General features: G+C 57.5%; 1 protein-coding gene across 4 annotated transcripts; it reads left to right on the forward strand.

Moving 5' to 3' along the window:
* The first annotated feature begins 3,102 nt into the window (after positions 1-3,102).
* Positions 3,103-24,004, forward strand: CELF5 (CUGBP Elav-like family member 5). Of its 4 annotated transcripts, none has more exons than XM_034070742.1 (13): positions 3,103-3,373; positions 8,069-8,151; positions 13,751-13,802; positions 16,318-16,446; positions 16,826-16,905; positions 17,609-17,755; positions 20,286-20,430; positions 20,841-20,987; positions 21,380-21,442; positions 21,521-21,604; positions 21,968-22,111; positions 22,199-22,363; positions 22,863-24,004. In XM_034070742.1, exons 1-12 carry the CDS (start codon positions 3,103-3,105, stop codon positions 22,324-22,326), a joined length of 1,473 nt encoding a protein of 490 aa, XP_033926633.1. In that variant the 3' UTR covers positions 22,327-22,363; positions 22,863-24,004. The 4 variants fall into 4 exon arrangements, with proteins under 4 accessions (XP_033926633.1, XP_033926634.1, XP_033926635.1 ...); XM_034070743.1 differs by having other exon boundaries at positions 13,751-13,799; XM_034070744.1 differs by lacking the exon at positions 17,609-17,755.
* The last annotated feature ends 156 nt before the right edge of the window (positions 24,005-24,160 follow it).

Raw genomic sequence — 24,160 nt, forward strand, 5'->3', positions numbered from 1 at the left:
TAGTTTTTACTATGGAAAAGGGTTTCTGCCTTTGGTCCAGATGCATGGGCATTGAAATACTCTCCACTCCCATCAAATTCCAGCTTTCTCATAGCTGGAGCAGAGCCAACTCCATTCCCCCAGTGCTGCTTCCTTTGGGAAGCTGACAGCGAAGCTTGTCAATAGACCCTGCTATTCTGCTAGGTTTGGAAAACCCAAGGAAAAGGGTGCTGAGCCATAGTGCAGCGCATTGCTCAGTTCTGCCACTGCTGTGAGCCACAAAGGCAGAACCACAACTGCTGGTCCAGTGAAATAAAAGCTCACAGCACTGCAGCAGAGCTTGGTGTAGCCGGTTCTTGTTGCCCTTTTTTACTGCAGTAAAGAAGTTCTAACGTGAAGAATCTTGGACACCTTCAACCTCTTCCCTTTCCCTTCAATGCACTGATGAGTATAAAGGCAAAGATTCTCACCTGAAGCCTTCCCCTCACCTCGCTGGGATTTCCTCCCTGAGGTGGTGGTCATGCTGAAAAGACTCCTCCATTTCCAAGGAGTAGCCTGTAATGAGCACTGGGAACCAGCAGCAGTGCTTGAAGTGAGACTTGAGAACCTGAGGTCTGTGCTGGTGAGGGACAAGAGGTGTGGATGGCTTCAGCCTTGTGGGATGCTTTCCTTGGTGCTGTCTTCCACTGGGTTAAGTGTTGAGTAAGGTGGGTTGTACACCCCACGTTGGCTTCCTCCTTGTTTCCTCTGTGTGTCATTCAGCCTTACTGTGTAAAAAAGGGATTGTTGTACTTTAGCAACTGGTTTGGTTGTAGAGGGTGAAGGTACACACAGCAAAGGTGCTTGCATTATAAAAAGGCCAGGGTAGTACATTGCATCCTGGTGTCTCACCTCCTTGTTTCAGGCACCCTTCTTTGCAGGCTGCTGTTGGCTTTCCCTTTCAGCAGGAGAAAGCTCTGTGATGTTTGCTCTCACGCAGCATTCCCAATAATCCTGCTGGATAGAAGCAGCCAACAGAGCTGTTCCAGGTGATGGGAAGGGCAAGGGAGACTGTGAATGAGGAGGACACCTATTAAATAGAGGGGAAATTAAAGGCCTAAGAAGGAAAAGGAATATTCCTTTCCTAGTGGCAGAGAAAAATGACAAGCTCTGGGAAGAGAGGATAGAGGCTATTTTGTGCCTGAGCTCTAAATGGATCCCACTCTGGGCTCAGCTGCAGCCTTCCTCAGCAAGACTTTTCCAGACTCTTCAACAGCTTGCGTCTTCCATCTATTTTTGGGTTCTCTCTTGCCCTGGTTTCCATAGTATCCGAATGCTTCATGCTCTTAAATATATCTGACACTCGCAACACCTTGGTGAAGTAGGAGGTACCAAGGCCCTTGCTCTGTGGAGGTGCTCTGGCTGCACCAGCTCAGGGCTGTGTGGAAGATGTGGGGTGGAGCAGTGATTTGAAGTTAGGCTTTCCTAAAGGTGGGATTTGTCCCTTCACTAGAGGTAGCAGAGAAACAAATCATCTGTCCCCATAGAACTGCCTCTTCAAGCCAGTTTTGGGGAGCTCCACGGATTTGATGGCTGAGGTGTTCTCTCATTTGGCTCCTCATTTGGTGTTCAGCTAAGTCTCTGCTGCTTCTCAAGTAAGAGGAAGAGCACGAGGACACCAGGCTGCATCCCAAGGCCCAGTTGCTCATGCTTGAAAGCTTGTTGAATGCTTATGCCTTAGTGTTCAGAGACTGAAGGTAATGGGAAGATGAAAAGCAAGAGAGGGTGGCAAAGAGGAGAGGATGGAAGCTTCTAGCAATGGATCTCCTGCACAGGGAAGGTGTTTGTCCCTGAAGCTCTCCATCTGCCTGGCTTGGAGCACTTTGCTCTGCACAACCTTTTGCTCCAGACCAGAAACAATCATGTTATAGGAATGAACTTTTACCTGCTTGAGACAGGATAATGTGTACCTCTGCTTCTGCAGGAGCATCCCTCACTCTGGGCATGTCATACATGAGCAGTGCTCTCTGGTCCTCTCATTTCTCCCTGGGATCAGGACCCCTCTGCTTCCCCAACCCCTTTTCCCTGACCTTCCTTGCACGTATCAACACCTAAACCTGCTGCTGTTCCTCCTGCTGCAGGGATAGAACCAAGCCTAACACATCTGGGTAGTACTGGTACACATGGGGTGCTGTGGGGGCCTCCATCTGCCTCTAGCATCCAGAGCAAGAGCAGTGCAAGGTGGCAGAAGCAGAGAGCCCAAGCAAGGGGAAAAGAGGCCGCGTTGTGCCTGCCGCACAGTGATGGCAGAGCCGAAGGAGCTTGGCCTGAGGCTGTGCAAAGAGCTCCTTGGGCTCTGCCGTGGCAGTGGCTGCTCACCATGCAGGAAGCACACATCCTCCATCCCTCCATCGCATCCCCAGGGCCAGGATGACGGCAGCACCGTGCCTGCGGCAGAGGAGATGCCCGCTGGGGTCCTCAGCATCACCTCGGTGTAAGAGCGGAGGTGGAGCTGCCAGCCCGGCGGGGCCGGGAGGAGCCGGTAGCAATAATGGCTGCTGCAGCGTGGGGCCGCAACCGGCTCCTTCCCCTCTGGTGCTCTGTGATGGGGACCCGGCTCTGGGGAGCCGTGGGGAGCCGGGCTCGAACAAAGAGGTGTGGGGCAGAGCGGGCGGCGGCTGCCGCATCACCTCCCGTCGTGTGTTCCCTGGCCCAGCATCAGTGCAGAGCTCCATTAGGAGCTGCTTTAACCAGCCCGAGGAGAAGGGGGCAAACCTCGGGACTTGGTACCGGGCACCTTTGTTATCCCCGCACCAGCGAGCTCCTCCTCATCCCCTCAGTGCTGAGCAATGACCGGCACCGGGGGCACCGGGGGCACCGGGAGCACCGGGGCCCATCCCCTCACCCCTACAGACCCTCCCTTTCCCTTCCCATCCCACAGCATCCGAACCCTCTCCCGTTCCCCTCCCCCCCCCTCCCCGCTCCATTTTGGGGTCCCCTCCCTCGAGCCCCGCCTAGCGCGGCGCTGGCCGCCAGGGGGCGCCGCGGGGCTCCTCTTTGTGGCGCGGCGGCGGCGGCGCTGGCGGCGGGGCCGTTCCCAGCCGCTGCCGTCCCCCCCCCCGCTCCGCCGCCCGCCGCCGGGGCATGGCCAGACTCACCGGGGGCGAGGCGAGGAGGCAGCCGCCGCCGGTCCCGCCAGCGCCGCAGCCGCTCCGAGCCTCCCCCATGAGCAGCAGCGGCGGCGCGGAGCCCCCCCCGCAGCCCGACAGCATGAAGGACCTGGATGCCATCAAGCTCTTCGTGGGGCAGATCCCCCGTAACCTGGAGGAGAAGGACCTGAAGCCGCTGTTCGAGCAGTTCGGCAAGATCTACGAGCTCACCGTGCTCAAGGACCGCTACACCGGCATGCACAAGGGTGAGCCCCGGCCCCGCGGCAAGCACAAAGGGCGACGGGTCCCGGCTGCGCCCCCCCCTCCGCCGCCACCCCGCAGTGACCCTGCATCCCCTTGCCCCGCATCCGCATCCTCCCGTGACACCGGTGCTGGGGGGGGATGCAGCCGCCGTCCGTGCGCTTCAGCCCCGCCGCGCTGCGCTCCCGGAGCCGCTAACAAAGGGTGTCGGTGCGGGGCTGCGGTGGCCGGTGCGGGGTGGGGGTGGGGGGGGTCGGACCTCGGTGCGGGGTCGGGATGCGGGAGGGGCTGTTCTGTGATGGGGGCGGTTTGGTGATGCTGGAAAGTTTGGGGAGGCTCAGTTAGGTGGGAGGGAAGCTGTCAGGGGCAAGGCCAGGGGAACACAGGGGCTTGGAGCAGCTGCTCCAGTGCAAGGGGTCCCTGCCCTGGCAGGGGTTGGAGCTGGAGGAGCTTTAAGGTCCCTTCTAACCCAAACCATTCCATGGTTCTGTGCTTTGGGGTATCAGCACCTTCTGCGGAGCTGCTCGAGACCATCAGAGCAGGTGCTTGGGATCTCGTGATCCTCACGGCCCCAGCCATGACTGGGAATTCCTGGAGCCTGTTTGCTGTGAGAGCTGAGAGGGATCCCAGTCCTGCTCCGTGGCACGGCAATCCCTGCTCCATGACACAGTGATCCCTACTCCATAGCACAGCGATCCCTGCTCCATGGCATAATGATCCCTGCTCCATGGCATAGTGATCCCTGCTCCATGGCATAATGATCCCTGCTCCATGGCACACACAGAACAAGCCCCCAGGAGCCTCCTGGCAGCCCCAGCCTGGGCCTCTGTGCCCTCAGCCCATTCCCGATGGGCTCCGGTGCTGGTGCACGCTGGAGGGAGCGTGAGTTCCATCAGTGCTGGTGCCTGCAGGTTCAGAGGGAAGGGAGGAAGAGCTGGGGCTGCCATGGATGCTCGAGCCGGTCCCCAATAGAGAGCAAAGGGGACAACACCAAACTAAGTTTGTTTGCAAGCAAAAGGCCAAATCCAGCACCAGCACCAAAGGAAAACCCCTCCTTGAAGCCTGGGCTTGGCTTTCATATGGGAATTGTGTCCGGTTGGCACTTGGGAACCAAAATGCCACGTGCTGGGGTTGGGGGGGAAGGGGCTGCATCCAAACCTGCCTCCATCTCCCTGGTTCCAAACCCATCCAGGGGGAGATGGGCTGGAGGCAAGAGGCAATTGCACATTGACACATTAGAGCGTGGGATCTGAGGCCAGGGACCTGGCACTTGGCTATGGGAATGCTTGGGAGCAGCACGGGTGTTAGCCACACTGGGGTGACATCAGCTGGCTGCTAAATGCAGGATTCCTGCAGGAAAATGAAGCTCTCCCTTTGATGGTGATGGCTTGGAGCTGGTGCAGGGGTCGGTCAGGGGTTGGTGTTGCTCTACCCTTGCCCACAAAAGCTTGTTGAGATGGGGGGGGGATCTGGTGGCTCTTGTGTGGTTCCCTCTGCCCCTCCCTGCCTTGTTTTGGACCATGGGAAAGGGATTCTTTCCACTTTGTTACATGTAGACCCTCCATCTGCTTTGGGAATAGGCACTATTCCCCTCCAAAGAAGCCATTCCTCCACGAGGATGGATTATGGGGATAGCCCCATGGTCCAGCCAACCCTGATCCCCCCTTCCCCTCCCACCTCTCAGTGCTGCCTGCGTTGCTGTAGGCTCTGGGCAAGGCCAGCCTTGTGAGCAGCTCCCATTGGCATCCTCAGAGCTTCCCCCAGCACCCATGGCCGCCTGGAGCAGGGTAAAGGATTGGGCACATCAGGATCACTGCGTTCCCTCCTGATCACGCCAGAGCCATGATCTTCCCGGGGCAGATTCCCTTCCCTCTCCCCGTGTGCCCTGATCTGCAGTGAAATCCAATTGACAGCTCACATGCAGCTTCCATCTGCCTTTGCCTTTGCTTTCCCTGAGCAGTCGGGTGAGGAGGCAGCGCTTGCTGGTACAGCCCAGCGGCTCCATGCACATCCATGTGGAGCTGAGCATCTGCCTCTGCCCCCGGGGAAGGTGGCAGGGGCCTGTGGTGGGCAGGCAGGGCTGGATGGGGCTGTGCGAGCCCCAGAGCCCATCTCATATTGATGCTGAGGAGGGAAGGATTCAGCTCGAGTCCTGCTGGAGCCACGAGCACCGTTATGAAACGGAGCCTGTCTCAGCAACCTGACTGCTGGTGGTTGGGCCTGTTCCAGCCTCCCGATATTATTCATGAGGCCGTTTTTCTCTCGATGTTAATCACAGCTCCATTTGCATGTTAATGGCAGTGTTTGTCTTACAGCTGATATCTTCATGGGAGGGATGGGAGGCTTGGAACAGGCGCTCGGAGCAGGTCGCAGGAGGCCGAGCAGGGAGGATCCAGTGGAAATTTTTGGCCTCGTGTTCCAGATTGGGCTGAAGGCAGCTCCTCCACAGGCGTCAGCGCCGCTCTCCTGGGTTCCCATGGCAGGGAGAGGCTGGGCTGTGAGGTGCTAAAGTGAACGGCAGGGAGAGGAGCAGCATCTCCTGTGGAGGAGCATCCGCATGGGGACACAGGGGTGGCTTCTCCAGAGGACAAGGAGGCAGCACCAGCCCCTCTGATGGCCTTTGGCTTGGCTTCTGCAGGCTTGTAGATAAGCTCCTTGCTGCCTCTGTGCTTCCCCTGCTTCCTCAAGGCTGCTGATGGCTGGAGTAACGTTTAGGAGCTGAAGGGGCTGTAAATCCCAGAGTTAATGGGTGATTTGTAGGGAGGATCAGGTACAGAATATATATACACACATATATATAGATGTATATAACTAGAGTCTCTTCTAAGTGGAGCTAGGCTGGGTTCTGCTTACAGGGAGCTGGAATTCCTCCTGGAGCCAGTGGGAGCAGGGTGATGTCACCCAGTGCTGTGCGGACATAGAGGTTCTTTTGGGATCCTTGGCAGAATGATGATGGCACTAAGTCATGGTCACATTTAACACCTCATCTTAACAGAATGGTATTGGAATGGCACAGGTGTCAGGATGGGAATGGCACAGGAATCAGGATAGGAATGGCTCAGGAGTCAGGATGGGAATGGCTGAGGGTTCAGGATGGGAATGGCACAGAGATGCTCTGGGCCCTGCTATGATCCCCACTTTCTGTAGGGGCCTGATGGGTGCTGGGGACCCTGAGCACCCTTTAACCCCACATCCCGTGTCTCAGCAGTTGGTGCCCCAATGGACATGCCTCTGTGCCCCTGAGCTTGCTGTTAACTGAAGCAGGATCTATGGCAGGGAGAGCGATGGGTCCCTTTGCCCCTCTGTGGGCATCTCCTCATCCTTGCGTGCATCCCTGGGTAACTGCCTCAGGCTTTGGGAGCCTGAAGAACCCATGGATGACGTGGGGAGCAGAGTCCCATCTTAGCAGGGAAATGCTTCCTAGGGCTGGGAAAACGTGGGCCAAGGGGAGGCTGTGGCAGACCCAGGGCTTCACTGCCTGCATCCTGAGGAGCAGCTGAAGAGTTTGGCTTGTGAGAGGTAGGGATGGATGCTCAGGGACAAGCTGAAGGGACGAGTCCTGCTCTGCGTGGGCTGTGAAATGCCACTGCAGAAGGAGGGGGGTGCGGGAGGGGGGCTCTTCTCCAGTGCTTTGCCCGTCCTCATCTGAAGCAGCTCAAGTGATGGAGCTCCAGGCACATCCCTGGGGAGATCATTCCACACTCCAATAAATCCCTCCCTGCTAGGAAATGTTTCTTGATCACCAGCCAAACTGTGTCCTCGCTGCGTTCGTTTGATCCCTTCCAGCATCAGAGCACCCAAAGGTTATCCCTTCTCCTCCTGGAGGGGCTGCGAAGCCTCCTCCTTCCCCTGGGCTCCAGCGCTAGGCTGAGATGCTGAGGCAAAGCTCAGGGTCTGGCCTTTTCCATGTGCTGTGCATCCAGCTCCATGCGTTTGCTGCTCCCTGGATTTCCCTCGTCATGTGTATGTCTATTTGTGTCTGTGCGCACTGTAGGGGTGGATGTGTGGCACTGAAGCCTCTCTCTTCCTGTAGCTTTCCATGATGCCATGAGTCTGGATCATGGAGCTTTCATAGCAGCCTGAAATCCCAGGTGCTTTTCCTCTTTCCCTGTTATGCTTTTGGTATCAGTGATCATTCTGGTCATGGCATCTCCTCTGGTCCTCATGGTTTGAGTTGTTTCCCCACAGGCAATGGTAGCTGTGTTTCGCTCTCCTGTTGTTCCTCACCTGTTTCCAACCTCATTGGTTCCCTGGGACCCTTCTCCATGACTTTTACAGGCCTTGGACGGGGCCTCAGGTTGTTTCTTTGTCCCTAGAGTCACCCCCTTTGTCACCCCCCTGGTACCAAAGCACAGACTGGGTTGGGTTGAAGGGACCTTAAAGCTCCTCCAGCTCCAACACCTTCCACTGGAGCAGCTGCTCCAAGCCCCTGTGTCCAACCTGGCCTTGAGCACTGCCAGGGATGGGGCAGCCACAGCTTCTCTGGGCACCCTGTGCCAGCGCCTCAGCACCCTCACAGGGAACAGCTTCTGCCTCAGAGCTCAGCTCAGTCTCCCCTCTCTTGGGCAGGTTCAAGCCATTCCCCTTGGCCTGTCCCTACATCCCTTGTCCCAAGCCCCTCTCCAGGTGCTTCAGTCACCGCAGGAGCATTGATGTGCATCTGCCCTTCCCTAACCTGACCCTTGCTGTCCCCACCACAGGCTGCGCCTTCCTCACCTACTGCGCCAGAGACTCTGCCATCAAAGCCCAGACAGCACTGCACGAGCAGAAGACTTTGCCAGGGGTAAGTCCCAGGGGTTGTGCCCATGCCATGGGCAGGGAGTGGGGGAGCATCAGGACGGGGGGGGAGCATCAGGACAGGGGGGGAGCATCAGGACAGGGGGGGAGCATCAGGACGGGGGGGGGAGCAGTGCCTCGGATTGATGCTCCTGCTGGGGCAGGTTTGGGGGTTAGAACAGGACTGCGGGAGCCAAAGCCTCACAGAGCTGCTGCTTCTGGTCCCCACCTGGCCAAGCCTCTTTGGTCTCTGTGCTGGGGCTCTGGAGCTGGGGCTGAGTTGGGTCAGGTTCTCAGAAGGAACCAAAGCACATTCAAACAGGAGAGATGTGGGTTGGATGGAAGGAAGAATCTGTTCCTTGTGCCCAGGGTGCCCAGAGCAGCTGTGGCTGCCCCATCCCTGGCAGTGCTCAAGGCCAGGTTGGACACAGGGGCTTGGAGCAAGGAAGGTGTCCCCATGGCAGGGGATGGAGCTGGATGAGCTTTAAGGTCCCTTCCAACCCAAAGCATTCCATGATTCGATGCCTTGGCACATCTCATTGTTTGGAAGAGCAATGGTTTTATATAGGTTAGACCAAGACTGCTGAGCAAGCTCCTGCATCCTCCTCACCCTATGGCTGGTGCTGGGAGCACAGCGTGGAAGGGATTAGAGGCACTGTGGAAGTGCTGCTCTTCCCATGGTGAAGTGATGGGAGAGCTTGGCCTGGGCAGTTCCTCAGGGCTGAGGGGGTTGATCCAGCTCCTTGGAAGCATTTGCATGGAGGTGAGGAGGTGGCAGAGCTGGTGCTTATAGACAGAAGCTCACAGGAGGCCCCATGTGCTCAAGGCAACGGGATAATTAATGTAAACCCGGGTCTCCGGAGAGGACTTGGGAATTCTTACCCATAACATTCCCTCTTTAACCCACACAGGTCCGGGGAGCTCCCCTCCCCTCGCCATACACACACATCCTTTCCCACTCTTGGTTCCCTTTGCTCCTGGGCTTGTGTTTGCATGGAAGGGCTGGAAAATGCCCCTAACTCAAAGGGATCTTTGGTGGTTTGGGTTATCCCAGGGAGTGAAGATAATCAGGTGCTCAAATGCTGTTTGAAGTCATTTTGTGTGAGGGCAAAGGGGTTTTCAGGCTAAAGCCATGGGGTGGATGTGCCCCCAGGACAGGCTGGACAGCATCTGGCAGAGCAAGCGCGGTGGAGATGGATGAGTCCCTGTGCAGGGAATGCAGAGGGACTCAGTGTTGTCCATGTGAGGTTTGGTGGGTCCAAAGCTCAGGTTTGGGCAGGAATTGGTTGTGTTCTCCACTGTTGATGCTCTTGGTCTCAGGGTGCTGCAGGGATAGGGTTTAAAGCAGCAGTTTGCCTGTGATGTGGTGGTCTGAAGGCTCTTCATGGGAAGGGGGGTGTAAGGAGCTGCTTGGGAACAGTGAGGAGCCTGTGCTACCTCAGTGCTTTCCAACCTGTTGGTTTGGAGGCAGCTCACGGACAATGGGATGTAATTAAGCTCTGGGATGAAGCTGCAGGTGAGCTCCGTTTGGAGCTGTTTCCAGGCTGGCAATGCACCACTGCATTCCCTTTGGGAAGTCCCTCCATTAGCAAGGAGTCAGGATGCTGCCAGAGGGGAACAGATCTGCATCCTGATGTGCCTGTGCTTGGACATGGGCTGGGTGACCTGGTGCAGCTTGAAGCCCTGTTTTCCTAGCCCAGTTTGCTTGTGACACCCATCCCTCGACCCCACTGATCCCAAGGGAGCTGTGATCCAGGTAACCAGTTTGGGGAGCAGATCCATGGAATTTCCCCTCTGTTCACATCCCCATCGTCTTCTGCTGCACTCTGTGGCAAAGCCTCTCACCAGGCGCATCGCGAGGACAGTGCAGGACAGAGCACAGGATGTGCTGGACCGCACAGCACATGGGCTGTGGTTGATTTCGGGTTCATTTTAACCTCTTCACCATCTCTTTATTGCACACAGCAATAGCAGGAAGAAAGTGGAAGGCATCAGTGCAGGGTGACACACTCATCTGAATGCATGCCCATCCATCAGAGGGATCCAGCAGGCATGGAAGGGAGCTTGGTGATCCTGCAAAGCACCCACAGATGCCACAGGAAGCTTCCTTTGGTCTCCCTGCAGGGGTTGATGCCAAGAGTTCATGAACCTGACCACAAGCAGATGGGTTTCTTAGTCTAGACCTGGGATTTGATAAGGGCAGAGCCATGGAGGTGCTCTGCTGTGGTTTCCAATGGGTCCTTAGGCTGGGAGCAAGACTTGGAGCATCTCCTCCAGGTCTGTCACTGGGTGAGCCTGTGCCCACAGAGGGCAAGGAGGGATGGAGCTTCCCTTGCACAGAGGTAAAGTCCATCCTCAGTGAACTCCCAGATCCCATCCCTGCCCTTCCCAGCACTTCCTGCCTCTGACCTGTTTCCTGGTTCTCCCTGATGAGCTGTACCATTAAATCTGACTCAGTTTGGGCTGCAAAGATGCAACAGGGATTGAAGAGCAGGATAGAAGCCAGTATCCTTTGTGGCCTGGGGAGAGGCTGCCCAGCAGAGGGAAAGGCTTTGGAGCTGGGAAGCAGAGAGGGAATGAAGTCCTTTGGCTTCTGCACACTCCTCCTTGGCTGCAAGGACATTGGAGCTCCATGAGCCTTTGATTCCTGATTGTGCCTTCCGAAGGGAGTCGGAGGGGTTATTGATGGCCTGCAGTGAGCACACACCACGCTGCAGCCTGGAGCTCAGTGCAAGTGGAGGGAGAAGCTTCCCCAGCTCTTGCTTTGTGTCTCTTCCCATTTGCAGCCAGACAGTTCAAATGCCATCAAATCGCTCCTGGAGCAGAAGGGGAAGGAGAACAGAGGGAGGAAGTGCAACGGGGGGAGGCTGAATGGAGCCATTCTGCTGGCAAGGTGCAGCTCCAGGGTTATGTCTATGCAGAGCAAAAGGGGCTCACGGAAAGGTGAATGGCAGGAGTTGGTATTGATCCACACGGAGGATATGGGCAGTGATGGGGGGGACTAAAAGTGGCTCCATCAGGGGGAGGACTCATGGATGCAGCGATGGTTTGGGCCATGGGGATGGAAAAGTACAGAGAGCAGCAGTGTTCGAGTGGAGAGAGGTGCTGGGAATGCACCAGGGCTTGAGATGCTGCAGCGCTGGCAATGGTGGCCCAGGGATTGATGCAGAGCTTGGGCAGGGACATTCCCATGGGCAGGAGGAAGGGCTCAGCCTGGGCCATCCACCAGGATCAGCATCCATGAGGATACAGGGGAATGTGGGGGACTGGGGGACTTGGTCAAAGCATCTCATCCCTCCTCCCCTCTCTGTTGTAGCTGCTGTGAAGCCAGCCTGGAGCACTGTTCCTGCTAGCTTCTTCCCATGAAGATGGGAAGGATGTTCCCATCTTCCCCTGAGGATGCTCCAGTTGGCAAAGCTGGGAGACGTGCTGAGGAGTGAGCTGGAATGTTTGGATAGGGATGAAGTTGTTCGTGTTTGAGGTGGCCTCTGTGCTTTGAACCCTTGGGCAGGATGGAGAAGTGATTCCCGTGTCCATCTTGCAGGTTGTGGTGGGATGTGGATACAGATCCCACAGCAGTTTATGTTGGAAGAGACCTCTGGGCTCTCTGGTCAGAGCAGGGCTACAGCAGATCACTGAGGACCTTCTTCCGTGGAGTTATAACTGTCTCCAAGGAGATCCCACCATCATTCCAGGCCTATTCCAGGCTGGAAGTGCCCCAGAGTGAAATGGTTTATCCAAAATCAGCCATAACATTGGATGTTCAGCCCAGAGCAGAGGCATCTCCAGGGGTGCTCCTGGTGGCAGCAGGATCAGGCCTGTTTCCAATGGATTTTCCCATGGGCACGTCATTACTGAGGAGGTTTTGCACTGCTTGGACTCTTAACGGTTGCCATAGGAACTAGTGCAGTGGGAATTGCGTGTGTGCAGCCATGGAATTGTGTTTGGACTCTGCACTTCAGGTGCTGCTGCCACAGGTTCCTGTGGGACCCTCCTCACCACACACCTCCATCCCTCCTGGAGCAGCACTCCTGGTTATCCTTGTCTCCTTTATAATGGGATGGGATGGGGTGAGCCCATGAAGGGAATGGGAATGTTGTGTTTGTGTGTGAGACAGCTTTTCTGGCTCAGGGATGGGTGGATGGATGGACGGATAGGTGGGTGGATGGATGGATGGATGCATGGATGAATGGGCGGGCGGGTGGATGGATGGACGCATGGATGGATTGGTGGATGGATGGATGGATGGATGGAAGGATGGATGGAAGGATGGATGGATTGGTGGATGACGGTTCTGGGTAGGACTGAGGTGCACTGAGATGTCAATGGAAAGGTGCAGCAGGACACCTGAATGCTGAGACTGGCACCAGCCCAGCGTCATTCCCATCCAGGAATGGACTCCAAAGGGGCCAGGCAGCAGTTGGGTTGATGTGCCCAGCATAGCCAGAGCTGGTGTTTGAACTGGCCACAAGAGGAACAGCCCCAGCCTGCAGAGTGCCCAGCACCTTCTTCTCAAAGGCCTTGGGCACCTTTTGGTTCCTGGAGGAGCCGGAATCATGCACAGGCTGTGGGTGCCACATGGGGTCCTCTCCCCATGGCACAGGCTGTGCGTGCCCCATGGGCTGCACTCCCAGGTACAGGCTGGGGATGCCCTATGGGATGCCCTGCCCCACATGTGCAGATTGGGGGGGGGCAGCCCTGGCTCTGTGCCCCATAGTGGGGCTGTGGGGCAGGGAAGGGGATGGACAGATGGGGGAGGGGGGGGGCACCCCCCCCAGAGATCATATCGAAATGTCTCTTTTGTGCAGAGCGCAGGGAATGCCCCCAAGAGCTGGTTGCCATGGCAACCACAAATGTCAGGTTCCATGTGGTGAATAACCGTTTCCATGGCAACCCCTCCTTTATCCGAGGTGCTGGGAGCGGGATGACAGCCCTGCTGGGGGAGGGGACCAGGACATGGCCCCAGGTACCAGCCCCCCCCCCCGCCTCCCCCATCCTTCCCCTCTCCTTGCCCCAAGCCCTCAGCACCCCCGGCTGGGCGCCTGCTCATGGAGGGGAGGATGCTGTCAGCTCTGCAGCATCCCTCCCTCCTTCCCTATGGATTTGCTGCTCCTAGAAGCCAGGAGCTGGCTCCATCCCTCCATCTCTTTCCCCATCTGTTTAGCTTAATCCTGGTTTTGCATCCCGGGCAGACACAAAGCTCAGGGCTCGGGAGCAGTGAGGAAGGAGGAGGGCAGATGTCCCTCAGGGCTCCATAACCAGCCCTCTCCTCCCAGTTCACATTAGGGCTGATGCTGGGACCCTGGGACACCACCAGCTTCCAAACTCCTGGAGCAGGAAGAGCTTCCAGGCATTGCCTCACCTTTGGCCACCCTCACAGGCTCCAGCTCCTGACCCTGAGCTGCTTCCCTGGAGCATCCCTTTGCCGAGCTGTATTCCTGCTGGCACCTCCAGGCAAAGCAGCTGAGCAGGGAAAAGCAGGAAGCAATTTCCTCTTGGGAAGCCTGAAATCCGCATGGTCCCTCCCATGCCTCCCTCCTGTGCACAGGGATGGGAAGGGGCACAAGGGGCAGGTTCTAACCCTCTGCTTTTCTCTCTCCTCACAGATGGCTCGTCCCATCCAGGTGAAACCTGCCGACAGCGAGAGCCGTGGAGGTAGTTGTCATCTCTCCTTGGTCCTGGGGGGGCCCAAGCCAAGAGGCAGGGTCCTGGCCTTGCCTTTGGGGGGGCAGGAATTGGTTTAGGGATAGGTTTCTGATGGGGATCCTCCAGCTCTGCCTCCAGCTCTGCTCAGGCTCAGCCCCATTGCAGTGCAGAGGCCCAAGTGATGCTGGAGAAGTCAGGCTGTGATGGGGAAAGAGTGTGTGAAGGGGAAGGATCCTGGGTCCACCATGAAGGTGCTGTTGGCCTGCAGGGACCAGCCTGGTTAAAGCAGTGGGTCCCGAGTAGTCCAGAGCTGGAAGTTCGGGAGCAGGAACATCTCTGTTAATGCAGGGAGCTCCCAGCAGCTCCGATGCCTCCTCTATTGTAGCTCCAGCTCTTCCAGGTGGATGAGCTCATTCTGCTGCTTTCCCTTGTCTTACCAATACATTCCTTTCCTCTCCATCCCTGCATCTGCCTCTCCATTGTAGTTCAGTGGGGAGAAGTGAGCTTGGCCCATGGGGCAGCACATCCCACACTGGGGCAGCTCTGGAGAGCTTTGGCTTTCCTTAAGGGCTTCCATCCAAGCAGTTTGTTGTCATTCTCAATTATTGCACTGGCAGGAATAATGAGCTATAATATTGGATAGGAACTTGTGTACTTGTGGTTGTGTGAGCCTCCGGTAAGGGGCTGCAGGAAACCTGGAGAGGGGCTTGGGACAAGGGCCTGTAGGGACAGGCCAAGGGGAATGGCTTGAACCTGCCCGAGGGGAGACTGAGCTGAGCTCTGAGGCAGAAGCTGTTCCCTGTGAGGGTGCTGAGGCGCTGGCACAGGGTGCCCAGAGAAGCTGTGGCTGCCCCATCCCTGGCAGTGCTCAAGGCCAGGTTGGACACAGCTGCTCCTGTGGAAGGTGATGGGCTTTGAGCTGGAGGAGCTTTAAGATCCCTTCCACCCCAACCCAGGCTGGGACTCGATGCAATTTGGCCTTTAAAGGACACATGAGGCCATGGATCTGAGCCACTTCCAGTGCTATAAACCAGGAAACTGGGCAAGAGCTTCAGATGTGGCCCTGGGGACCCTCTCTCCATGGGGGATGGAGGTGAACGTGCGTGGCACCAGCACGTGGATGTAGAGCAGCTCCTGCAGCATCTGCATGGGGCAAGGGGGGGACACCACATTGTCCTGCTCTTTCCTCCTGCTCCCCAAGGGCCTGGAGGCAGCTCCTGGCTCATTGTGTGACCCCAGGAGTGTGTGTGTTACCACTGTGGGCACGCACAGGAGCAGCAGCATCCATCCCTGCTTGGGATCCATCCTCCTTGCACAGGAGCAGCAGCATCCTGCTCCATCCCTGCTTGGGATCCATCCTCCTCGTACAGGAGCAGCAGCATCCTGCTCCCATCCCTGCTTGGGATCCATCCTCCTCGCACAGGAGCAGCAGCATCCTGCTCCATCCCTGCTTGGGATCCATCCTCCTTGCACAGGAGCAGCAGCATCCTGCTCCATCCCTGCTTGGGATCCATCCTGGGAGGCAGGGCAGGAGGCAGGCAGGGCTTTGGCAGCAGTAGGGATGCTCAGCGCTGCCTCCCTCCCTGCCGCAGCTCCAAGACCTGTTGTTTTCCAGGTCACTGCACTCTCCCACAGCAGCTTCCCGGCGATGTTCCCTGACGTGCGTCACATTGCATCGCATTCCTTGGAAGCAGCTGCTGTCATGGGCAATGAGGAATCCTCTGTCACTGCTCCTGCCCTGACACGATGGCTCCTGCGGTGGTGGGGGGGACTCTGTAGCTGGGGTTTAATGCTGGGATGCTTTCATGCCCCAAGCTCTGCTGTGTGCTGGGCTCCAGGGACAGGGATGGAGCATCATAGATCAAGCTTCCCACCTCCACCCTTGGCTATCCCAACAGAACCAGGATCCTCACTTTTCCCTTCTGAGGGAGGAACCTGGAGCTCCAAGTCCTGGATGCGTTGGGCCTTCCAGGCCATGCAGAGGGGCATTAGGGACCATGGAGCTGTTGGCTGACCCTTACCCAACTGTCCTGCATTTGGCTGAGCCTGTGGGGAGGCAAACTGGGAGCTGGGACACCAGGATTTATCCCAGGCAGCTGGAGTTGGATGTGCTGGTTAGACTGGGGTGGGAAGGGCAGGTTGGAGCTGAGATGCTCGCTTAGGTTGTAGCTATGGAAGTGGTGATCTTGGGGAGAAGGGCAAGGAAGCAGAGTCCTGGTTTGGTCTGATGCATTTCCTAAGGTCTTCATGTATTGAAGTGATGCCCAGGCAGATTTTATCACCATTCATTCCTCTGGATCATCCAAAGGATGAAAGGAAGGAAAAATCCATCACCCTCTGGTTTCCTTTGGGGAAGAGAGGACAGGGGCAGCCACAGGAACCGTTGCAATGGGAGGAGCTTGGGAGGATCCTTCCCACTCACCTCTGGGAGCCAAGAGCCACCCATTCCCATGGCAGGCGAGTCGGGATCCTCCTGCTTTGGACTGGAAGCCTCATAGAAGGTTGATGTCTCTGTGTTTGCCCCTAGGGGACAGGAAGCTCTTTGTGGGCATGTTGAACAAGCAGCAGTCTGAGGATGATGTGCTCCGGCTCTTTGAACCCTTTGGGGTCATTGATGAATGTACAGTGCTGCGTGGACCCGATGGGAACAGCAAAGGTGTGAACCCCCCTGCGTGCTCTCCCCTTGCTCCAACCCGCACGTCACCGGTGCCTCCTTTCCACTGGGACCCTGAATCCCCATCCCCATCTTCCCGGGAGCCTGTATCCCAGCCCTGCACCGGGAGCTGTAAGGATGGATGGTGCAGGATGGGATGCATCGGGAACACTGTGAGCCTCTCTGGGGCTGCAGTTGCTGTACCCCCAGTGAGGAGTGCATAGGGAATCTGGGGAAGAAGTAACCAGGGGCAAGGATCTGTATCCAGGAGAGAGGACTTGGGATGAGCCAAGTTCCCTGCCCTCCTGGGAGGGATTTCCCCTTGCACGAGGGGCAGGATCCCAGCATCAGCATCACTGCAGCCCCTCGTGTCCCTCTCCAGGCTGTGCTTTCGTCAAGTTCTCCTCTCACACTGAGGCTCAGGCCGCGATCCATGCGCTCCATGGCAGCCAGACCATGCCCGTGAGTATGAGCAAGGCTCCCTCCCTCTTCCCACTCCTCTTCCCACCACCCTGGTGCAGGGATCCACTTCCAAACCTGCCACAGCTTCTCCCACAGCTCGTGTGGTAGGGACACACACACACACACATCCATGCTCTCACCTGTGCAATGCAGGCTGGGCTAGGCTGGGGTCAGTGTCCTGGTAAAGGCTGGGACAGCAGAGAGCCAAGAACCAGGATGGGTGGGAATTACTGTTGGAGATGGTGACCTGGAGCGAGCAGGGAGCAGTGTGGGCCAGGAGCCTTGTCTGTAGGCACCTTTGGGGGGGGGGGGGGGTTGGGTCTGTACCACGTTTGGTGCCTCTCTCAGGCTCTAACCTGGACCCTGCAGGCAGGATGGAGCTGCCAGGCCCGTGCTGGGAAGATGCTGCCTGTGCCTCACGCGATGCCTGTGGCTGCCCCAGCAGCACCTATGGGGTGTCCCTGCTCGCGTGGTCACATGGAGCCGAGGGGAAGGAAGGGTGATGGGGAAGGGTGATGGGGAAGGGTGATGGGGAAGGGGACGGCCCCACTGCCAGGCTGCTCCCGAGCACTCTCACACCAGTGTTTGCTCCTCTGCTCCTCCTCCCTCTCCTCTCTGCTGCCTGTCCTGCCCCATCCTGGCGCCTGCCTCTGCCTGTCCCTGTCCCCTGGCTCCTGGCTCTGTCTCCTCTCTCTGTGCCTAGGGAGCCTCCTCCAGTCTAGTGGTGAAGTTTGCTGACACAGATAAGGAGCGGACCCTGCGCCGTATGCAGCAAATGGTGGGGCAGCTGGGGATATTCACTCCATCTCTCACCTTGCCGTTCAGCCCATACAGCGCCTATGCGCAGGCTGTGAGTATCCCGCGGGGGGTGTGGGGATGGGCTCTGAGCACCGCAATGGAGAGCGTCGGGAATCCGCCTCCAGGCATCCCATAGGAGAGAGCTGGGACCTGGGGCCGGCCAAGCAGGAGCCAGGGTCCTTCTGTCTTGTGAGGATGCCCAGAGCCCTGATTCCCGGTGATGATGGAGTCATCTGGGAGCCAAGCTGGGAGCTCTCCCTCTCCCATGGCACCTATGTGCGTGTGTCCCTTTGGTCCCGGAGCCCTGAGCCCAGCTCCTGGTCTTTGTTTCTCTGCTGTCCCTGGGGTTTTCCTCTTGCTGGTGTCACTGGGGGGTGCAGGATGCTGGAGGGGGGGTCAGGGGGGTTGTAGTAGCCTGGCTCCACTTTGGGCCTCGTGCCTTGGATCGGGAGCAGTTGCCATGGATGGTTGAGGGAGGTCCCAACCCCCCCCCGGGCCCTGCTCTGCTGTGATAGAGCATCTTGTGGTGACTGACACTGAGCTACCAAGCATCAAACCCATGGGAGGAGATTCAGGAGTCGCTCAAAGTGTGAGGGATGCTCCCGGCAAACGGGAGCTGCTCTTCCTGAAAGCACTTGTCCAGGGAAGCAAACAGAGCTGTTCCTCCCATAGACACGGACACCTCCTTCACCTTCTGTGGGTCCCCCTCCCACCTGCATGGCAGAGAAGGAATCGTTTCTCAGCTGTTGGCTCTTTCCTCTCCAAGCATCCCCAATGTCATCACAGTGCGTGGAGAGCACGGAGCGGCCAAGAGCAGCACGTGCCTAATGCTCCATTGGTTCCATGGGGAACCAAACCTTGTCCAACGCAGAGCACTTGGTTCTCCTTGGGTAGTGAGGGTGAGAGCAGCTACAGCAGGCTCCCAGCAGAAGGGGTTAGGGGGGAGAGCCCTTCCTGAGCAGGCACCAGCCTGGGCCTTTGGCCAGGACCTTTGGTTTCCAGCAGCCCTGTAATGCACAGCCAAGCACAGGGGGGTTCGCTGTGACAGGCTCTGCTGTCCTGGCACGTGGGGAAGGAGGCAGGAATGGACCAGGCAGTGATGCTCTGCTGGCAGAAGGTGCCGTGTGTGTGGTCCAGGAGAGCAGCCATGCTTGGTCTTTAGGTCTTCAGAGGCTCCTGCTGCTGCCGAGAAGCCCATCAGGCCCAGGCTCTGCTCCTGCTTCTCTGCATCTTCCTCCTCCTCACTTCTGTCTGTAGATGTGTTGCTTTATCCCTGATCCTTCACTGCCTTTCCTGCTCTATCTTCATCTTGGCTTTCTCTTCCACCCCAGACCCCGTTTCCCACTGGGTTTTCCTCTTCTATTTCCAATAGTTCTGGTTCTCTCCTTCTTTCTGAGGCACAAACCTCACACCTTATTGCTCCTTCTCCTGTGTCATCCCAGCCTCTGCTCAGTTCTGGAGGAGAAATCCTGTCTGGTTCCTTCACACCACACCAACAACTTCCTCTCCCTGTTCCCATGGGATGTGGGGGCTTCACCAAGGCAAAGCACCTGGTGCCCAGCCTGGGAAGTTCAGAGCTTGGGGTTGGGTTGTTTGGTTTCCAGCCGGATGCTTTCCATTGATCTTCATTTTCCTTTCAAACTGGAAACAGTTCCAAACTCGGGGGGGTTGAAGCTCTTTGGAGCTCTTCAAATGAGGTATCCAAGGGGCAAACAGGAGCTGATGGAGTTTGGAAGGAAAAGCAGGTGGAGGAGTCTCCCAAGTGCTTGTGATGCTCCACTCTTGTCTTTCCCAAACCAATGAGTTCTAAACCTAACCCACACTTGGTTCACCCCCTTCCCCTTCTGGTTTGTGGTCCATGATGGGCATTTCATGTAAGTAATGAGAACAGCCTCAGGGTGCCCGTTTGGAGCAGGTCCTGCTCCTGGCACCAAACGGACCTTGCTGATGGGAAAGGAAATCAAGATTCCTTTAGGGAGCAGGAACCTGGTTCCTGCATCATCCAGAGGGCCCATTCCCCTTCCTGAGCTCCCTGTCCCTGCCATCAACACCACCGGGAGCCACCGGGTGAGATGCTTTTAGGGTGGACACGCTCTGGCATCAGCCCTTTGCTGTCGGAGCAGCCCCTCTCCTCCCGCAGTGATCGGCTTCCGCAGGGATGGAGCTGAAGGTTCGGGTGACCACCAGCATCTTGGGCTCCAGGCGCTGGGATGCAGGTGCTGCAGTGGGGTCTGTGTGTGCTGCAGGGCACTGGGATGCGGTTGGAGTCAACATGGGAAGGCTTTGGGTTCTTGTCACTTCTGCAGCTCCTCAGGGACCCTCAGGCTCTGAGCATCACCCCTGGCCCAACAGGACCACAAGGACGTTCTTCCTCCTGCAGGCTCCTTCCTCCTCCCTTCCCTCTGCACTGGGGCTCTGCTCTGGAGCTGCCACCCTGCAGGCAGGGACCACTCCAGTGGCACAACCGAGCTGCGTGGCTCATGTGGCAGGGCCTGGGGATGGGTATGAGCTCCATGGGTGTCCCCATGGGCACACGGAGCCCAGGGCAGCGCAGGGCTCTCACTGCCTGCCCTGCCTTGCAGCTCATGCAGCAGCAGACCACGGTCCTGTCCACCTCGCACGGCAGTTACCTGGGTCCCGGCGTCGCCTTCTCCCCATGCCACATCCAGCAGATCGGCGCCGTCAGCCTCAATGGGCTCCCCGCGGCCCCCATCGCACCCGCGTCAGGTGAGGGGGCTCAGCACACGGGTCCCAAGCCCCCACATCCCTCGGGCTGGATGAGGCTGCTCTGGTCCAGCAGCCTCCCGGCCCCCATTCATTCAGCATCCTTGTGCACTGCTGCTGTAGCTCTGCCTTTGATAGAGTGAAGAAGGAGCTGCAGGGTTACTGTTGTTCATCCTCATCCCTCCCACCCCATCGCCCCCCCAGCAGGGGATGCCCATTGGGTTATCCAGGGCTGTAGCCCTCAAAACCTGGAGTAGAACCATCCCATCCCCAAGCTGTGCCAGCAGCCAGGATGGTCCCTGCTCCTCCCCAGTGCTGCCTGTGATGCCTCCATGTGTCTGTCACCACCTAGAAGGGGCTTCATGGAAGGGGGGACCTCAGCTCTCATGGGATGTCCTCTCCTTGCTCTGCAGGGCTTCATTCACCGCCGCTCCTGGGAACAGCAGCCATGCCTGGGCTGGTGGCCCCCATTTCTAATGGATTCACCGGAGTGGTGCCATTCCCAAATGGGCACCCAGCCTTGGAAACGGTTTACACCAACGGCCTCGTGCCATACTCAGGTACATCAGTAACAGAGCTGGGCTGGGGCAGCCTGGACAAGAGAAGGCTCCTGAAGGTGAGACCTGAGAGCAGCTCCAGTGCCCAAAGGGGCTGCAGGAAACCTGGAGAGGGGCTTGGGACAAGGGATGTAGGGACAGGCCAAGGGGAATGGCTTGAACCTGCCCGAGGGGAGACTAAGCTGAGCTCTTAGGCAGAAGCTGTTCCCTGGGAGGGTGCTGAGGCGCTGGCACAGGGTGCCCAGAGAAGCTGTGGCTGCCCCATCCCTGCAGTGCTCAAGGCCAGGTTGGACACAGGGGCTTGGAGCAGCTGCTCCAGTGGAAGGTGTTGGAGCTGGAGGAGCTTTAGGGTCCTTTCCAACCCAACGCATTCTGTGTTTCCGTGTTCTGTGCAGCCCAGAACCCTTCGGTAGCAGAGACCCTGCATCCGGCCTTCACAGGAGTCCAGCAGTACGCAGGTACCAGCCTCCCTTGCCCCCCTCAGGCCCTTGCCTGGTGGAGCAGATCCTCAGGTGAAGGCTTTGTTGTGTCTGCAGCTGTGTACCCGACCACCACCGTCACCCCCATTGCCCAGAGCATCCCTCAGCCACCTCCTGTCCTGCAGCAGCAGCAGCGAGAGGGTGAGTGAGGCTCAGGGTGGGAACGTGTGTCCATGGTGGGGAGGGCTGGGGTTTGTGTAGCACAAACCCAGCACTAAGCTTTATCCACTCTAATCCTGGAGCTGGGTCATGGAACCAGCCCTGTCTCTGTACAGGGAAGGGCTCAGAGGATGCTGGTGATGCGAAACCTTCCTGAGCTGGATGCTGCCAAGCACCAAGGGGTTGGAGAGCATCAGAACACCCAACCTGGACCTCATCGCTGTGGGCAGGGGTGTGAGAGGCAGTGCTGGGGTTCTCCTCCAGTGCTGTGCTCTGAGTCGAGTCCTTCCCTATGGGGGGGGTCCTCTGTTTTGTCCCTCCCTGTTGCCCCCCCCACGCCTGCAGGTCCTGAAGGCTGCAACCTCTTCATCTACCATCTCCCTCAGGAGTTTGGAGACAATGAGTTGATGCAGATGTTCCTGCCCTTTGGCAACATCATCTCCTCCAAGGTGTTCATGGATCGTGCCACCAACCAGAGCAAGTGTTTTGGTGAGTGCTGACGCCACCGAGGATGAGGAAGGACCCTCATGGCACCAGCAATGCTGTCACTGTCCCCACGTCTGTCCTGTCCCGCAGGCTTTGTCAGCTTTGACAACCCATCCAGTGCCCAGACTGCGATCCAGGCCATGAATGGCTTCCAGATTGGCATGAAACGCTTGAAGGTCCAGTTAAAACGACCCAAGGATGCCACCCATCCCTACTGACAGCAGCGAGCACGCAGGAGGCACTTCTGCAGCACAGGTAACGCTGTGTAAAGCACCTCGTGGTGTAGCTTCAACCCAGTGCTGGGGGCAGCAGGGTCCTGCTGCTCCCCATAGAGCTGAATGTGGCAACCCAGAAGCTGCAGGTGGGGCTGGTTGAGGCCATCAAGGCTGGGTGGGAGCAGGACGGGTCCAGATGAGGTGTCTCTGGTCCCAGCGATGCTTTGGTCTCCTCTGTGACTGCTCCCAAAAGCTTCCCCAAAAGGTTCTAAACCCCAACGGTTTTGTTTCATTGTACCCGTGCCCTGAGGCTGCAGAAGATGCTTTCCAGGGTAAGAAGGGAGGATCCTGTGATTCAGAAGGATCCTAGGAAAGCAAAGGGAAGGAGAGACCCTACAGGGGCCATCAAAGGCTGCTCCAGAGCAGAGCTGCTCCCTCCTGGGCCCCTCTGCTTGGGCTCATCTCACTCCATGTTTAAGCCTGAGCTTTGCCTCAGGGTCCTCCTAACGTCCCTGTTCCCTCTTTCCCTTTCTCTTCAGGTGAAGGGAAAAGTCCAGAGGAAGAATTTCTGCTTCAGGTTGCTTTACAGAGAGGCCAGTAACTTTCTCAACTCTTTTGCCACCAGCCCCTTTCCCTCCTCTGCTCCCCCCTCCCGTCCTCCTCCCCAAACCTTTGCCATTAAAGAGAAGGCTCAAAGTCTGCCCAGCAGGAAGATTCTTGCCACGACGGACTCGCACATTTGCTGCTCCCGTGGTGCAGAGCAAAGGGACCAGAAACCCGGCAGCCCTGGGGGGACACGAAGCTTTTCCTCTCGGGGTGGGCCTGGAGAACATGGACCAAGCGTCCCTCATCCCTCCTGCCCCATCTCCCGGCCCCTTTCCCAGAGAAATAGAAATATATATATATACAGCCTCTATTTTTGATGAAAGTGGCTCACAGGACCAAACTTTTCCATTCAGAGACTGACTCCTTGCACGAGGGATTGGAAGTTCAGGGCTTGCCTTTGCGGGGGTCTCCTCCGCCAGCGCTGCTCCTCCTTTGGGAGGCTGTTTGGATGGACATGGAGCGGGAATGTCTCTGCTTGGCTGTAGCAAGAAGCAAGGAGGAAGAGAACTACATACCTCGGGGATGAGGGCACCGCTGCTCGGCTTGAGCCGCTCCTCCACCGACCTTAGCACCAGCCTGGTTAGAGGATCTCAAGAGCTCTGACCTTTCCAAGGGCTGCTGCAGACAAAGCTCCTGGGATTTGGTGCCAAAGCCTTTCCCGACGCTCCTGGGGTAGGCTGCAAGCACAGGAACACAGTCCTGCAGGAACTGCCTCTGCACGATGTGGTCGTGGCTCTCGTGAGCAAAGTGAGACAGGGACAGAATTCCACCCGCTGCGGATGGAACCAGGACAGTTCCAGGCGCCCCAGGACAGTTTCTCCATGTGGATTTAGCCAGAGGCCTCTCCTCTTGCACCTTCCTGAGCAGCCACAAGGGCTGTTCCCATCCTGGTTTCTCCCTCCAGGGACAGATCCCATGTTTGCTTCCATAGAAACAGCAACATCCACGGACACTCTAGCACAGACCAACAGCCCAACAGCTTGGAGCTGGACTGCCCACCCCTGGGGAAGGGGGGATGCCACAATGGACAAGGCCCAACCCTGGACCAACTTCAACCAGTCTCGTTCTGTTTCGACCAAACTAAGGAAAGGAAAACCAACAATCCCAACCTTGGGAATGATTAGCTTCACTATTCTAGTTTGATAAGGTACTGAGAACATTCCTCTGTGTGTGTGTGTGTGTGCGTGCGTCTGCGTTCAGGGGGTGGGCTGCGGGGTGGGGGGGGAGAAGG

The sequence above is a fragment of the Melopsittacus undulatus genome, chromosome 19 (genome assembly GCF_012275295.1).
Source record: "Melopsittacus undulatus isolate bMelUnd1 chromosome 19, bMelUnd1.mat.Z, whole genome shotgun sequence".
Classification (NCBI taxonomy): Eukaryota; Metazoa; Chordata; class Aves; order Psittaciformes; family Psittaculidae; genus Melopsittacus; species Melopsittacus undulatus.

Coding starts and splice junctions, on each gene's coding strand:
- CELF5 (XM_034070742.1), top strand. CDS start 3,103: ATGGCCAGACTCACCGGGGGCGAGGCGAGGAGGCAGCCGCCGCCGGTC. Junction 8,152..13,750: donor AGCAGAAGACTTTGCCAGGG/GTAAGTCCCAGG, acceptor CTCTCCTCACAG/ATGGCTCGTCCCATCCAGGT. Junction 16,447..16,825: donor ACCCGATGGGAACAGCAAAG/GTGTGAACCCCC, acceptor GTCCCTCTCCAG/GCTGTGCTTTCGTCAAGTTC.